At 36.9% G+C, this 16,722-nt stretch overlaps 1 protein-coding gene across 2 annotated transcripts in view; it reads right to left on the reverse strand.

Annotated features, from left to right (window-relative positions):
• The window catches only part of LOC135721109 (hemicentin-1-like), a 41,896-nt gene extending 31,587 nt beyond the window's left edge, over nucleotides 1-10,309 (reverse strand). Inside the window, exons 1-4 of one of the 2 annotated variants that reach the window (XM_073813558.1) lie at nucleotides 10,206-10,277; nucleotides 6,620-6,648; nucleotides 5,279-5,605; nucleotides 4,375-4,635 (exon numbers count right to left, since the gene is read on the reverse strand). In XM_073813558.1, the coding sequence (XP_073669659.1) occupies nucleotides 4,375-4,635; nucleotides 5,279-5,573 (556 nt within the window). In that variant the 5' untranslated portion in view covers nucleotides 5,574-5,605; nucleotides 6,620-6,648; nucleotides 10,206-10,277. Of the gene's footprint in view, nucleotides 1-4,374; nucleotides 4,636-5,278; nucleotides 5,606-6,619; nucleotides 6,649-10,205 lie in introns of both variants that reach the window. The other variant, XM_065243259.2, reaches the window with a different exon arrangement.
• Nucleotides 10,310-16,722: the final 6,413 nt, after the last annotated feature.

A 16,722-nucleotide genomic window follows, 5' to 3' on the forward strand; every position in this document is an offset into this window, starting at 1 on the left:
GATTTAAAAGAGGAACTATATTTTATGGCGGAACAGCACTTTTGGGAGTACTTCAACTCGCCTGAAAAATCCGCTCCCCTTCTCCCTCTCATAATGGGATTGGGAGAGTGTTACTGCGCCGAGTCAAAGTACTCCCAAAAGTGCCGTTCCGCCATACAATATAGTTCCTCTTTTAAATCCGCTTAGAAAAGCGATATGTTTTATTTTGTACCACCAAACTTGCTCGTATAACTACTCGTCTTAAATAGGAAATACGTTGATGTGTTTGGTCACTTCTAACTTTATCTCTGAGTGGTACCATTGAATTAATGGGGCTAAGCTAAATGCTATCGAAGTGTAGCAGTGCGCTCCAGCGCTTACGTGCACGCACTAAGATGATAGAGGGATGTATCAACTCTTCTTAGTTAAGGTAATAACATAGTTTAATATTGAAAATGAGTAGACTATTCCTTTAAGGATGTTTATATATCTAAAATAACTGCAAAGAAAAATAATACCGGCGCTCACATAAAAGCAAGAGGATATGACAAAAATCCTAAGTCGTCTTCTTTAAGACTTAATTTCTCATGATCTCGACATAACAAAAGTTGTATTTTTGAGATGTGATTAAAGCTTACGTGTACTCAATAGAACGTGTTGTTTTGTTTGTAAACAGCAAAATAATATTTTGCTAAATTAGCATGAACAAATGAGATTTTACTTGGATCAGAGATTAGCTCAAGCTGAAATAGATTTGTAAATATACAATTTTACAGTGGTGAATTTAGGGACCGTCTTTAAGTTACTCAATAATATACACGTTTCTACTTTTAACAGCATTTAAATGGAATGACTTAAAATCAACAAACAGTCACAAAACCAACGTTTTATGTGGTTGTCAGCTACAATGCACACTTTTTAGATTTTTGATATTTATTTAAATAAACTGTTAAATACTGTTGAAGATAGAAACGTGTACAGTATTACTTTAGCGATGGCCCCTAAATTCACGAACCGTCCAACTTTATTTATTTATTAAAGGGGACAGAGAATGAAAAGCCATTTTTGCCTTGTCTTTGTTGAATAATGGTAATCTACCCACATTCACGAACATACAAAAGGTGCTAGACATGCTAAACATCTCAGTTTCACAGAAATTCCTCTTTTAGAAATGTCAGCCAGAAAACGGCCCAATCTGAAAAACTGATGCTTATGACATCACAGGCATCTAACTGCCCCTCCACTTTAAAATAATTGGCTACATTTTTTGAGTGGCAGCAAAGTCAGCCAATCAGTAATGAGATTGCAAGTTAACCCAGTAGGGGGAGCCAAATAGGTGCAAAACCACTTGTTTAAAATCCCCCACCCTAATAGAGCTGAGAGAGATTTTTAGGAAGCTTCTAAGGCATTACAAACCCAAACCAAAAAATGTTTGTTTCCATGTCACATCACAGAACAAGGATAAATACCTCGTTCAATCATTCTATGGTCCCGTACACACTGCATATTAATTTGGTTGTCACTTCACCTTTTAATGCTTAATCCAGTTCTGTACACACAAAGTTCAGTAATTTACGGGACTCACAACCGCATTCTACAACCGAATTAACTCCCGCAAAATGCAGGTAGTGACAACCGCGTTTACAGAAACTCTGCACAGTGTGTACATAACCGAACTGAACAACTAGTAGTTAATCAAGTGTTTAAACGTGCATCATAAACAGGACAGGTCTCTCTTCTGAAAATATAAATGCTTAGGAAGAGGAAAAAGTCTTTGCGCGGTTCAGAAAATGACAGAGGCACAAGCGTTTGCTGACTAGTGTTACCAGATCTTGCACTAAAAAAACAGCGAACAAGAAGAATCCAATAATAAACCGAAAATCTAAATGCTTTACCTCAAAGATCAAAATATTGGGACTGGCACCCCTGCAAGTAAGCCTACGATGGCCCTTTATGGGCCCACTTAGGGCTATTCTAAGAGCCCCGCGCAGGTTTGCTCATTGGCAAAACGTTGGCCCTTTAGCACTGGCCCTGCGCGGGCAGCCCTCACTTAGCCCCCAGGAAGCCCTCATACAGAAAAATCCCCAGAGTTAAATGAACACTGCTGGATGTATATATTGTCCCATCTTACAGAGTGTTAAAAAGTAACAATGAAGCAGAATTAAAAGCTGTGTTATCCTCTTTCTCAACATCTCTGTCTGAAACCTAAAATTGCATTTCACATCTTACTTTTAGAGTCATTTTCTTAACTTATGTTAAGATGTTGGCTGTTTCATTTAAAGTCACCATTATTGTGATCAGTGGTTGTTTTAATTGGACTTTGACTCTTGACCGTTGGCTTGTTAGTGTTTTCTGGCTGCTATATCTAAGTGTGTTTAACACAAATGTTATAGCAAAGAAAAAGCAATCGTAATTGAATATTGATGGTTGATACATAAACAACATCAAACATAATCATTTAATGAACAGATTTATTAATAAAGTTTCCCCCCTTATCAGAGTCATAATTTTCTGTTAATAATGAAATACTACAGTTTAAGGTCCAGAACTCTCATAGCAGTTTATTATTCTGAAGGATTTTGATAGTTTGCACATAAACATTAACCGCTGAACGATGTAGATGCACAGACATCAAGAATCAGAGTATGAATCTCAACAATGGTGACAAAGAAAATGGTAAATAAAGGTCATTATTTATTCATGCCGCAGTGCATTCTGGGAATCCTGGATGAGATTTGTAATTTGTTGATACCCAGCATGCATTGCAGCATGAAGCTTTTCATTTTATTGTCACCATCATTGTGATTCATACTCTGATTCTTGATATTTGTGTGTCTAGGTTGTAGAGCAGTTAATTTTAAGTGTCAGTGTTTAAAAATTCTTCAGAAAGACAAACTGCTAAGAGAGAGCTGGATCTCATACTTTAGTATCACATTGTCAGAGAACGATCCTTCCGATTAGTGTGCAAACAATAAATTAATACATACGATTTTATATGATGATATTTAGACTTTATTTACTGAACTGACCACAACCAAAGTATCGCACTCTGCTATAACAAACATGTCTTAAACACACAAAGTTATAGCAATCAAACGATTGAACAATGTCAGAGTCACGAGTCAAGTTTAACTAAATCAAACACTGATCACAATAGTGGTGACTTTAAATGAAACAAAATCTCAACCTAAAGTAAGAAAATGACTCTACCAATAAGATGTAAAAATGCAATTTAAGGTTTCAGACAGAGATGGTGAGAAAGAGGATAACAGCGCTTTTAATTCTGCTTCATTGTTACTTTTTAACACTCTGTAAGATTGGGACAATATATACATCCAGCAGTGTTCATTTAACTCTGGATTTCTCTATGTGAGGGCTTCCTGGGGGCTAAGTGAGGGCTGCCCATGCAGGGCCAGCGCTAAGGGGCCAACGTTTCGCCAGTGAGCAAACCTGTGCGGGGCCCTTAGGCTATGCCCATACAGGCCCATTGTAAGCTTACTTGCAGGGACCCTCACACTTTATTAACACCAAACACTTGATCGCCAAAAGCCATAAACGGTTAAGCGCCAAAACGGTATTTACGTACAAAAAAGACGAGGACGTGGCAAAACTGAAAGACCGTGCGCTCCGCGCTGTGAAGCAGCCTCTACAGCATAAAAAACACAACGCCAAGACGGACGTCTATTGCAAAACACAATGCTGTTATTATTTTGGTCAAACCTGTGAGTGATAAGCACGCGAGACGGCAGAACGTTGCTATTGTTATTTCTGTGTCAATCATCACATTTTCGGGAGTGAGTCTTGTTCCATACAGACATGAAACAAACATTTAGGGGATTCACTCCCGCATTTTAATGCGGATGTCACTCCCGAAAGTTTGCAGTGTGTACGAGACCTGTGTCACCTTTAAGTCTATTGGCTACACTTTAGCTAGTGTGTTAACAGCGAAGACTCCAACTTATGCATTAGCAGTCCACTTTAAAATACACTATATATGACAGGAAATTACATTATGACATTTGGATTATCATGTAAGGATGAGAAAACAACTTTTGTTTTCTCGAGATCATGGAGAAAAAGTTGTGATCACGAAAAAACTTTTGTTATCTTGAGATAACGAGAAATTAAGTCGTGATCACGAGAAAACAAGCAAGCAAAAATAATAATAGAGCATGTCCTCTCTCAACCTCCGTAACTGTGTATACTCCCAGCGAACAATTTTTGATCCCAAAGCATAACGTTCCATAGGGTAACGTTATACTAACCTAAAAATAACGTTTCTCTAACGTTATTCTAACGTTTTTAGAACCAAAATATAACGTTAGGGAACCAAATAGTGTTAGCTGGGTTTAGCGTGAACAACAGTTTACAAACATTTATGAATAAATCACTCACCCCTGACGCGGAATGTCCTGTGTATAATAAAACCACTGCCGTTGATTCTCACTTCATATTCTCCAGACTGATCGGGGCTAATGTTGTTGATGTTCAGCATTGCGTTCGTAGAATTCACATCCATGTTTGTGATCGTCGAGTGGGTTAAGTTAGCAAAGATGTTGCCATTAAACTTCCACTGCACATCATCTGGCCGTATTTTAACATCAGTGGGTAAAGTTACAGTGTCTCCTTTTATCACTGAAAATGTGCTTGGTTCATCTGTCTCAACAACACAAGAAAACACAAAGAGAACAAACACAAATAGTTTAAATAAATTTTGAACTTATAATAATGCTGTCAGTAATTTCCACACAATTAAACAAAATCTAATGTGTGTGAAGTCCAAGGCCAATACAGAAAATATAAATCTTCATGCGTAATACTGATTTTAAATTAAACATGTATCATGAGGTTAAGATCATGTAGCTCCGGTGCTGCTGTCATTATAGAGTTAAACACCATATTTTAACATTCTGAAATTAAACTTATACTTTGCATTCAAGTTGTACCTAAATTAGAATGACAGTGATCGTTTGAATTTTTTTAAACTATCATTCATTGAATCTGACTGTTCATTACTGTTAACACCAAAGAATTTACTTTACAACATAATGTTTGTGAGAGTAAATTTAACACAACACAATGAGGTTTAATTTCTCTTCTGTAAATCCTGGCAATTTAATGTTTTTAACGCTTTTTAAGGTTTTAATAATTTGTTGTAATATTATGATTGCACGGCAGGTGGTGCTGTGCGCATAAAGAAAGGTTGTTTTAAAAACCGTTGTTTTATAGAGATTTTTTTCTTGTGATTATTTCAGACTAAACAAATCGTTAAACTCAAAAAATTTTACTGTCAACTCACCATTGACAGTAACACTGAATGTCTTGTACTTTGGCTTCCCACTGTTCCTGATCTCCATCTGATATTCTCCAGTGTCTTCAGTTCTGATGTGGTTGATGGTGAGAGATCCAGTGTTACGGTCCAGATTTAGTCTGTCTGTGAATCTCTTATCAGGGTATTCTGCTTGACTAGTTTTACTTTCTAAATCAATAGTTGCTATGTATTTGTTTTCAAACGTCCACAAAAATTTTTCAGCTTTTTTTTCTGTCTTTATTTCCTCAGGATTAATGGACAGAGTTACAGGATCTCCATTCATCACTGTCACTGTAACATCAGCACTAAACACACCTGCAGACACAAACACAAACTGTCTATCAATAAAAGATCAACTTAGATAAACACTGTACTGTTAAATGTGTGCCGTAAAATAAAGTGTATTATTATATCTGCAGTTTCTTCAGTAATGTATCACTGATTCACAGCTCTATCATATTTTTAAATAGATTTAGAGAGTACAGCTTTATACTCTAGTAGAATAATACAATTCCTGTAAATATTTGTATATTTTTAGATTTAAATAATAGTAATAGTATTATAATACAAGAGTCAGTAATTAATTTCAATGTTAAAATTCAACTGAAAGCTCTGCTCTACAAACAATCAGATATAGAGATATTTGTAATTTCCTATTCAAGTAGGACTTTAGTCTTGCAAGACTAAAATAACTGCTCGGAGGCAGGGGCGTTGCACAAGATCTCGGGCCCTATGCATAGGCAGTCATGATGGGCCCCCATGTCCCACCCCATAATATATTTCAGACTTTTCAAGGGCCCTCTCTTCCTTTGGGGCCCTGGTAATCAGTACTGGTTTTACCCCCAGTCCGACGCCCCTGCTCGGAGGCGTTGCAAATACAGGCTACTGTATGACCACCTATAGAGTTCTGCAGGGATAACGTATTTTTGTAGCCCAATCCTGGACATTTGTAGGTCAACCACTTACATGGTTTGTCCAAATTTGATGTATGAATTTTGAAGTCTAAATGAGTTTACTAGAAAAAAATTAGACTTCAAAATTCATAAAAGTTCTTATCTGCAGGGGCTTCATAAGTGAGGGGGAATAATGGGTGACTGTGTACATAGAGCCCTCACATTTAAGGGGCCCTCAGTGATCGTTATAAACGTAGACGTAGACGCCCAATACCTCAAGCGCAGCATGCAGTGATGGACAGACATCATTTTATTGATTGTCTAGAAATGATGCAAAGTGCGCATTGGCTGTGAGGAAGAGTAAAGTGTGTGTGGACTCTGTGGATTGAACAGGGAAGTTTGTCAGTGTTCTGTTGTTGAGAGACACGATACTCACGCCACCGCTGATGAAGTCAAATCAAAAATCTGTCTATCAGAAAATAAAGAAGATGGAGGAGAGAAAAGAAAACAAAATGAGGGAAAACAGCTCCGCGCGAGTTTCTTTCTAATGAGAGCAGATGAGAATCAAAGTATTTGAATGAGGCAAGCACTGCACAACGTTGATCTGTTTAAGCCAGTGCTAGCATGTAAAATAAATGCTTGCTGCACAATAGTCTCTATTTCCATATCAGTATTCAAGAATATATATGTCAGACCAGGGACGTGCACAGGAATTTTTAGGGGCAGTTGCTCTGACCTAAATAAAGGGCACCCCCCCCCCCTAAATATTTTTTTAAACACGGCCTATATGAAGGATTGAGAATAACAGGGTCTTTATTAAAATCAGCAAACATGTTTGCCTAATGCCTACCAAAAAAAATTGTAGCCTAGGCTGCTTGTCTGCAAGCTGTAGCTAGCTGCTATCTGTCTGATTATTTAGGCTTAAACGTGGCAAACTCAGCCTAGATTCATGAAGATTTTAACAGAGGTGGAAAGAGTAGCCAAAAACTTTACTCAAGTAAAAGTACAAGTAACTAAATAAATAATTACTCAAGTAGAAGTAAAAAGTATGCAATGAAAATAATACTCAAGTAGCGAGTTACTAGTTACTGATGAAAAAATAAATCTAGATATATACGCGCAAACACACACACACACACACACACACACACACACACACACACACACACACACACACACACACACACACACACACACACACACACACACACACACACACACACACAATACAGTGCCCTCCATAAGTATCAGAACTGTAAAGACAAGATTTTTCTGTTTGCTGTGGAGACCAGAAATTGGTAAGATAAATATCAGTATGTCAGAAGTTTAGAATGTCACATTTTATTAACCTTTGTTTATGTTTCAACACATACATGCTTTAACAACAAAGAACAACAGCATTAAATGCTGACTTATGTATGTTGTACACAAATGCACATACGTGAATCAAACTGATCCTACACATCTTATGCTTTTCATGTGTAAACAATCAGGACACAGCTCAGTGACCATTAAAAAATAATGATGTGACAGATTCTGTACTTTTGTCTCATGTTCATCTTTTAATGTTTAGACATTTCTTGACTCCACAACAAACAGAAGAATGCTTATGAAGGGCACTTCTACAGTATGTGTAAAACTGCAACATACACAAACAGTACAGAAAAAAGAATACAAACACAGAATAGACAAGCATTTCAAATTAACAAATTAACTCTAGTCTCAATGTTGATGTAGCTTATATCTGAAATATCAGACAAGTAAGCTGACAACAGTTTTGCATATGTATAAAGTTAGAAATCTCCTAAGATGGTCTGAGGACATTGACAGTTTACACTTACATAAAAATGATTTTAGACAAAACTCTTTTCTTACGTTTTCTTACGTTGTCATGTCACGTGTGTTTTGTGAGAATCACTTACATCATACAGTATACAGTATACAGCGAATCAGATGTCAATCATCGATGGATTTTCTTCAATCTGTGCTACAATGCTGCTGGAGGTTGCACGCGTTTAACTGTGTCTGACGACGAACAGGTCGCGTGGGTACATGTGTGAAGTTTTGCTTTTAGTTAAAAGATTGGTAAATTCATTTCCACGTCACCCAAAAATGGTTATATTCTGCGTGTTTCTACATTGGTTACGAGTAAAACAGCTTCGGACGATTCCGTTTTTGCAGCGATCTGAACAATTCATTCAAACTGATTCGCGAACCAATTTAAACGTTTGGCCCATTCGCTTTGTAAAGAATCGATTCAAAAGACTCGTTTATTTGCAAAACTTTGTAAGGAATCGACTCAAACGAGTCATTAATTCGCGAATGCGCCAGAAACACAAGATAGCAATTTAAAAATAAAATACAAATTTCGTAATTAATTAAAATACAGTAACGAAAGAACGCTGCATAGTGTAAACGAAGTAAAAGTAAAAAAAAAAAATTCCACCTCGGAAGGGCAACTTGAGTCGAGAAGGGCATATGGGCAGTTGCCCGGGCAACCTGAGCAACCCCCCTGTGCACGTCCCTGTGTCAGACATCCATGTGAGAACACTACACATTCTCACATTTGTCAGCTTTCATAAGGTTTTGTTTGTTGTATTTATTTTGTTTATTTATTTATAGATTTGGCCAGAACTGTTTTTTAGGCAATTATGCACAAAATATGATTTGCACAGTGCTGCTGCATTGACATGAATTCAAATAACACTTTATTATACTATTATATACATGATCAGTGCTGAAGGCAGTAATTCAGAAGTGGTGAATCATATAACCTGTATAGCAATACTAATTGTAATATACTACTAATTACTAGTCATTTTACATGATCATTTAACCAACACACAGTTTGCATTAGGCCCATGATCATGTGCTACGCCCTTGCTCATCTGTGAAGATTATCTTGTTGGACAAAACTCTAAGTATCATAAACTTTTGTTAAACAGAGCTTATTGTTTTTGCGATAATCCAAAATTTAAGTATGTGAAAAATGAATTGGCTTTCTAGCGAGGGATCCAGTGTCCTGTTAACTTTCAAGGTTGGCCTACATAATACGTCATCTGTGGCGTGACTTTCATTAAAGGGTCTTTGGCAGCACTAAAATGGCCGTTAGAACGCTGGACCGCTGCAGCATCCGGAGGTTGCATTTGTAGGCTGCATACTCTTCAAAAGGTCTTATTTCAGAATATTAACATATAAAGTTGACTATTATTCTTGGTTAATCGTAAATTGTTGTAATATGCTTATGAATTAAGAATGTAATGCTTAGTTAACTTAAATAAACCAGGCTTGATGACGTATGCAGACTGCATACGCGTCCTCCGCAGGTTGCAGATTGAGAAACGGCTAATATGACCTAATCTCTTGCACATATTTTAGTGTTCTGTATAATAGGATTCGTTTAAAATATAGAGATGTCAGCAGTTTAAGACTTTCAGGATCAAAATGTGTCATTTAGCCTACGCAACCAATATGATTAAATAACAAACCCCGTTTAAAAATATATCGATATATATGAAAGTGTCTTGAAATATTAATGTTGAATATTAATTTATTGATCTGATTAGAGAAGTCTTATTTGGCTATATGAAAGTGGGCCGCACCCAAATCTCACAGTCTGTGAAAAAACATTAATAAAACCTCTTTACACCACCATAGACAATTAATAGAAGCATTTGTGGTTAATTATTATTGTATACTGCTAAAACAGCGACATAAGTGTGTGTTGTAATTCTTCACGAAAGACAAACAAGAGATGCGCAACGTTTTCTTTAGACGCTCGAGGCTTTCAGCGGCCCCGTTGAGCTGCGGTTAAAATACACACGCATGCACATTACACCACCACCATACTCTTACAGGATAAACATGCTGATGTCTAATATATTATCATTACTGTTTGAAGAAAACAGTCTGTATGGCAATAAATGAAAAATGTGCATTTGCTGAAGAAAATAGTCTGTATAAATTAAAACTGTTGTTAAATCAAACTAATCTGTAAAAGCAGTAAAATAAATCTCACTCACCTGCCAGTAGCAATGAAAAACAGCAGAGTACTAAAAGCCTCGTCATGTTTATGTCTGATCTGCACTCAGTTTGTGTGAGGATTAGAGAATAGAGATAAAGCCATAGATATGTATAAAGGCTAGATGGCTCGCCTCGCCCGCCCTGCTGGCCAATTGAGTGGAACGTCTGCATTTTGGCGGCCATCTTAGGACAGGGCGCTCGCTCACTCCTAGCATTGAGTTTTAATGATGCAGGTACTTTTAAATGACCATAACTTGCTTAATTTTTTACCGATTTTCAAACGGTTTGGTTTATTATAAACGTCAAAGATGTAACTATGACACTGCATACCTATACTAAAAATATATAAAAAAAATCATGAAACATGTCAAAGCATCCAGTATTATAGCCACGTTAATAACGTTTGTAAAAAACCAAACCGTTTGAAAATCGGTAGAAAATTGAGCAAGTTATGGTCATTTAAAAGTACCCTCACCATTAAACTCAATGCTACGAGTGAGCGAGCGTCCTGTCGTAAGATGGCCGCCAGGTGATGCCATTAGGGACTCAGCGGTAAGCCATCTAGCCTTTATACATATCTATGGATAAAGCTGCACTGGTAACGGTCTGTTCAAGTCACGTGATATCTGCGAAGAAAGGATGCTGAGAACATGCGTCACACATTGAAGTGTCCTGAAGTGAACCCTAAAACAAAAATGAGACATAAGGTGTCGCTAATACGACCCTTTTAAACAACATTACTCCCTCTAGTACACTCTTAAACTACAAGATATTATATAGAAGAACAGTTCATTCTGTTTTACAAAAGTTTATTTGTTATGGAAAATACTTCTTTAGATTATATAAAAGAAATAAATGTTTTTAATACCCTGAATGGATCATTTGGGAATCGTTATCAAGCACACTCACTCACAACACTGTATATTATTTGGCTGTTGATGTGATGTATGTGAGTGTGGGGTGATAATGTTTGTATTGTTGTCCTGCTGACGTCACTGGAGTGCCCCCCTCGTGACAGAACATTTAACACATTTACTCAGGGCTATTCATGTAAACAAATCATGTGGAAATCTTTGTTAAATATGTAAGTATCATATCTAACTATAAGTATTGTTTAAGAATGAGTAAATGTGGCTATATACAGTCCTTACAAACACTATAGAGTTTGTGCTTACCAACATAGTATTTTCTGACAGTTTTGATTTTGAAGCACAATACTGAACATTACCAGATGTTAGCCATTTGCTTTCTTTTTTTACTTTCTCCATGTCAGAATCTGGTGCTAATGATCACAAATCTCCATTCACACCATTGGTCTCCTCAGGTCAGTTCATTCAGATACTGTATGACTCAATATGTCTGGGTTAGGGCTAGAACATTTTTTTTTAAAGAAACTCTGGCAAAACTGATTGTTGCACAATAAAAAAATGCAGCATTTTTGTCAAATCAACATACATTTTATGTTACTTTAACCTTTAACCTTAATTTCAACTTGCTTAGTTATGTCCACTTATCACAGGTCAAAACTTAAAATAGTAGGTTGAATTGGCTTGCAAAACCAAATTGTTTTAACTTCATGCTGCATTTTTTGAATTGTGGATCAAAATGTTGAAGATGTTTCCTGTTTTTTATGCTGACCCAAACCTATCAGACCTCATATAAAAGATGTCAAATGTCTGCAAGCTCCTCCTTCTGAAAAAGCTTTTCTGTGTTGGATGATTTTCTTGCAAGAATAAAACCAAGTCTCCATGTTGATTATCTTTATAGGATCATCTGAGATTAAATATTTGTCACGACACGCACACACAAAGAGGTAAGATCCAGGTGCAGTTTATGGTAATCCAAAATCGTATCCAGCCAGGCAAAGGGTCAAAATCCAAATAAACAATCCAGAACATAAAACAAACAAGAATGTGGTTTGACATATAACAAGAACTGAACAGACAGGAGCTGTTTCTCAATGTCAAGGATACTTTATTGGCAGGACTGGTTTCCAAGTCACTTCCTTCAGAGGTTAAGCGAGGCTCCTCTTTAGCATTTGGAGAACACGTAAATGAAACAGGCTAGCAAGTGCACGTCATTGCGTCAATGAAAGGTGTGATTTCGGTGCTGCGTGCATAGGATTATGGGTGAATTCAGAGCGCGAAGGATACACATATGCATCATTTCCTGTGTATGAGATATTTCTCGAACGAAGGACTTAGTCATTGGTTAAAATTCCGAGGATCCTTGACAATGGAACAGTATATATACACAAACACTAACACTATGGTGAGTGGGAACAGCTAAGTGCAATGGTACATAATGACACAGACAGGATGATGGGAAAGGCAGTTCTTGATGAATGTGTGTATGTGTATGGAAGAGACCTCTAGTGGCCACCAACCAGACATCCAGACAGGTTTTTTACAACAGTTACAAAAAATTTTTTCAGTAGTGCTGTCAAGTATTTTAAATGCATTAATTTACCATTTTACAAGCAAGTTAAGTATTTAACTAAATAATAATAATAATAATAATGGAGTAATATCACCCATTAGTACATACTGTATGGGGATGATTTGTAGGCCAATGGACAAGTTTGGCCAGGATGCCAGAGCACACCCCTACTCTTTTGGGATTTTTAACAACCACATACAGTCAGGACCTCAGTTTAACATCTCATCCAAAGGAGGACGGTGTTTTTTGACAGTATAGTGTCCCCATCACTATACTAGGGTGTTAGGACCCACACAGACCACAGGGTGAGCACCCCCTGCTGGTCTCACTAACACCTCTACCAGCAGTAACCTGTTTTTTTCCAAGAGGTCCAGTTACAGGGTGATACAGCCTAAAAATAACGGTTTTGCTAACATTAAACTGTTAACTGAGCATTACATTCATAAGTTATAAGCATATTACAACAATTTACAATTAACTAAGAATAATAGTCAACTTTATAATTGTTAATATTCTTAAAATAAGTCTTGATGATGCAGTCTACAGAGGTTTTTAGTCTGGGAAAAGGTTTAAGCATCCAGGAAACCACTCTTTAACAAGTATTTTATTTTAGGATTAAGGATCCTAAGCATTTCCTAAGACTTGCATTGTTGGATTGCCAATATATTTGTAGTATTGTTTCAATGATCACCAAACCTATTATGGGAAATGTTTAATATCTAATCCTAGTTGTTAAGTAAATAAGTTTTAATGGACTAAAGTGTTTAGGAGCAAGGATGGATCCCTGTGGAATATCAAATGCCGAGCTAAAATAGAACATGACAGAAAAACAGAATTTACATAATCTGTATCCAGCATAATGTTATTTATATCTTTCAATAGGGAAGATTGAAGTGTATTTGTTTATGGTCGCCTGTCTCTCATACTGTACGGATGGTTAATGTGACTGATTGATCAATTTTTATTTGATAAACAGATGAAATTTTAATTTAATGCCCTCATCACATTAATAAGAGGTCATCATGCATTTAACAAATAGGCCCAAATCTTCCCAATGATCACTGTCCCCTTTACACAGATAAACACAGGGAAATTAATTTAAAGGTATAGCGGAAGATTTTCGTTTTCCGGGTGGATCACCACTGTTATTGGTCATCCCAGATGTCAATCATTCTGATTTTATGTTGACGTATAACCGTCGCACGTGCTCGCCTCTACGTTCGCTTTCTGCACATGCGCACTTTCACGTGTATGTGTGTTGTGCTACGGTTTCAACCATTCATTGAAGGTCGCGTTCTCACTGTGTTGTTTTCAAAATGTCTGAGGGTCGCAAGAGAAAAAGTGTCTACGAATTGTATGACAAGAAGAGAAAGGACTATAAAGAAAGAAACAAGACCAGAATGTTTATGGGAGACGCTGGCGTGAGCTAAAAGGACAGGTTGGGCTTCCCACGCGAAGTTTCTACTGGAAAGGTACATTTTGTCATGCTATTTGGAGAAATCCATTTAAAATCACTGCTGGTAAAAGTTGATGTAAGCTATGATTTGCGATGCTAGCTCTGGCACAAGTCACGAACCGCACAGACACGGTTAACATGCCGACAGAAACTTGTAAACAGAGCGAAGAGAAGAACTTAGCTCCTGCATGCTCTCTCTCTCTGTCTCGTGCACGCGTTTAACAGGCGTTCCCTCTCGGGAGCATTTTTTTAAAAATATCGAGGGGCGGTTCTTTTAAATAATTCGTGAAAATCTTCCGCTATACCTTTAATAAAACCTCACTTGGCTCTTTCTTTAAATCAGGGGTGGGGAACCCTGGTCCTGGAGGGACACTGTCCTGCAGATTTTTGTTCCAACCCTAATTAAACACACCTGAAAAATCAAATTATAGTCTTCAGGATCACTTGGAAATGAAATTCAGGTGTGTTTGATTAGGGTTGGAACTAAACTCTGCAGGACAGTGGCCCTCCAGGACCCAGGGTTCCCCACTCCTGCTTTAAATGAACAGAATCTGTTTACAACCCTTGGCATCCATATTAGCTCTAATCATTCATTTCCTTTTTGAAACCATTTTGCTAACACTAAACATCATTGGACCAAAGTAAGTGAAAGCATAAACCATTTACTATTTTTGCACTGTAAGTCACTTTGGATAAAAGCGTTTGCCAAATGCATAAATGTAAATGAACAAACACCCATCAGCACTTCCCTACAGAAAAATCCAGCTAAGACCACCATAAGCTGGTGAGCTGGTTTTAGTTGGGCTCCCAGCTTGGTTTTAGCTGGTCTAGCTGTGTTTTGGTCAGTTTTTAAGCTGGTCTAGCTGGACTTAGCTGGTCAGGCTGGGATGACCAGCAGCTACTGCCACCTTAAATCAGCTAAAACCAGATACCATCTTATGCTGGTCTTTGCTGGATTTTTCAGTAAGGTTGCAAACATTTTAGAAACATCGCCTCTGTTGCCAACAGGAAGTGAAATGCAGTTTATTTCCGTTTAGTCACAAGCCGCTGTGCTAAGCACTCCCTTACTAAACTAAAGGTCCTGGTAGTTTTGTTTTAGAAGTGCTGATGATTTTTATACAGATCCACAAACATATTCTGTGTTATTCCTAAGGTCATGACATGAAGAAACTGAATATTACTTGCAAAGGACACCCTAAATTAATATTACTTTGATCTTACAAACATAAATAGAATTCAGATTATTGTAATTACAGAACATAGCTGATTAATAACTGATTAAATCACTCAAAATGTGATGACAAGATAGTGAGACACTTCAGTCCTGTGATTAAGACCAATGTGGAGCCAAATACGCCACCTCTGGTCTACTGAAGTCATTAGGGAGGATGGTAGTGGTGCCACAAGTCTCACACAAACAATTTCAACTTATTGTAAACTTAAAACAAGTCAAAACTTAAAATTGTAGGTTAAATTGACTCCAAGTTTAACTTCATGCAGCCTTTTTGTTTTTTTTTCTTAAGAAATCAGGGATATTTATTTAATAAAACCTCACTCTGCTCTTTTTTTAACCTCCTAAGACATACATGGACATCACATTTTTTTGTTGTTTGGACCATAATACTTATTTCTGTGTAACTGTGGAACATGTTGTACACAAACATAGACAAATTCACTGCTTCATGTTCCAAGAAAAATATTTGTTTAATATATTTATTGGTTCTTCCTAAACCCAAAATAGCTAGTAGATGTCTGAAAAAAAAGACAAACCAAAAAAGTTAAATGAACTGAAACTGTCTACAACCCATAGCAACCATCTTAGCAACCTCTTATTTCCTTTTTGAAACCGAACCACATCCTCTGGTAAAAAAAAGATCAGGTCGACATGTGTGTGAGGGGTGAAGTTCAATGCAAATCTACTGCAGACATGAACATATACTCTTGGGTTGCATGTGAAAGATAATCCTCACACAACTGATTCTCACTAAATTTACACTGATATGCATAAAATATTTGACCATTATATATTTACACATTAAATCCCTAATAAGTTAGCTCAGATCAGATAGAAGAAAGCTATGTTTGAAACTCATCTTCACACCTCAAATACTTCTTTTATTGTTTGACCTGAGGCCTGTATTGACTCTACATCATTTCTACCCAACATGCCAACAGTAATGATGAAGAATTATAGAGGACTTTTTTATAGGTAAATTGTTTGTTAAGAGTGCCAGCTGAAAGGACACCGGCCTCCCATGGCCACACACGCAAAATAAATGAATTCATAAATTAATAAATGATTTAGTTTAATTACCCAGCTCCTCGTGTACTCATGTTTTTTTGCAAATCATATTTTAAATTAATATTCAAATACAATATTACATTATAATGATACATTAATGATATTGATAATAATACATTATTTATGTATAAGATAACACTAGAGCGCCACCCCCAGGCTGAATTACGCAAAATACACAAAACCTCTGCCAAAAGTATTCTGTAGTGTTTCTGAATGCATGACTGTTCACAACCCATAGTAACCATAGTAACAAGTTAAGGTCAAAGGAACACGCCCACATTTTGGGAATGTAGCTTATTCACCGTATCCCACAGAGTTA

The sequence above is a fragment of the Paramisgurnus dabryanus genome, chromosome 24 (assembly GCF_030506205.2).
Source record: "Paramisgurnus dabryanus chromosome 24, PD_genome_1.1, whole genome shotgun sequence".
NCBI lineage: Eukaryota > Metazoa > Chordata > Actinopteri > Cypriniformes > Cobitidae > Paramisgurnus > Paramisgurnus dabryanus.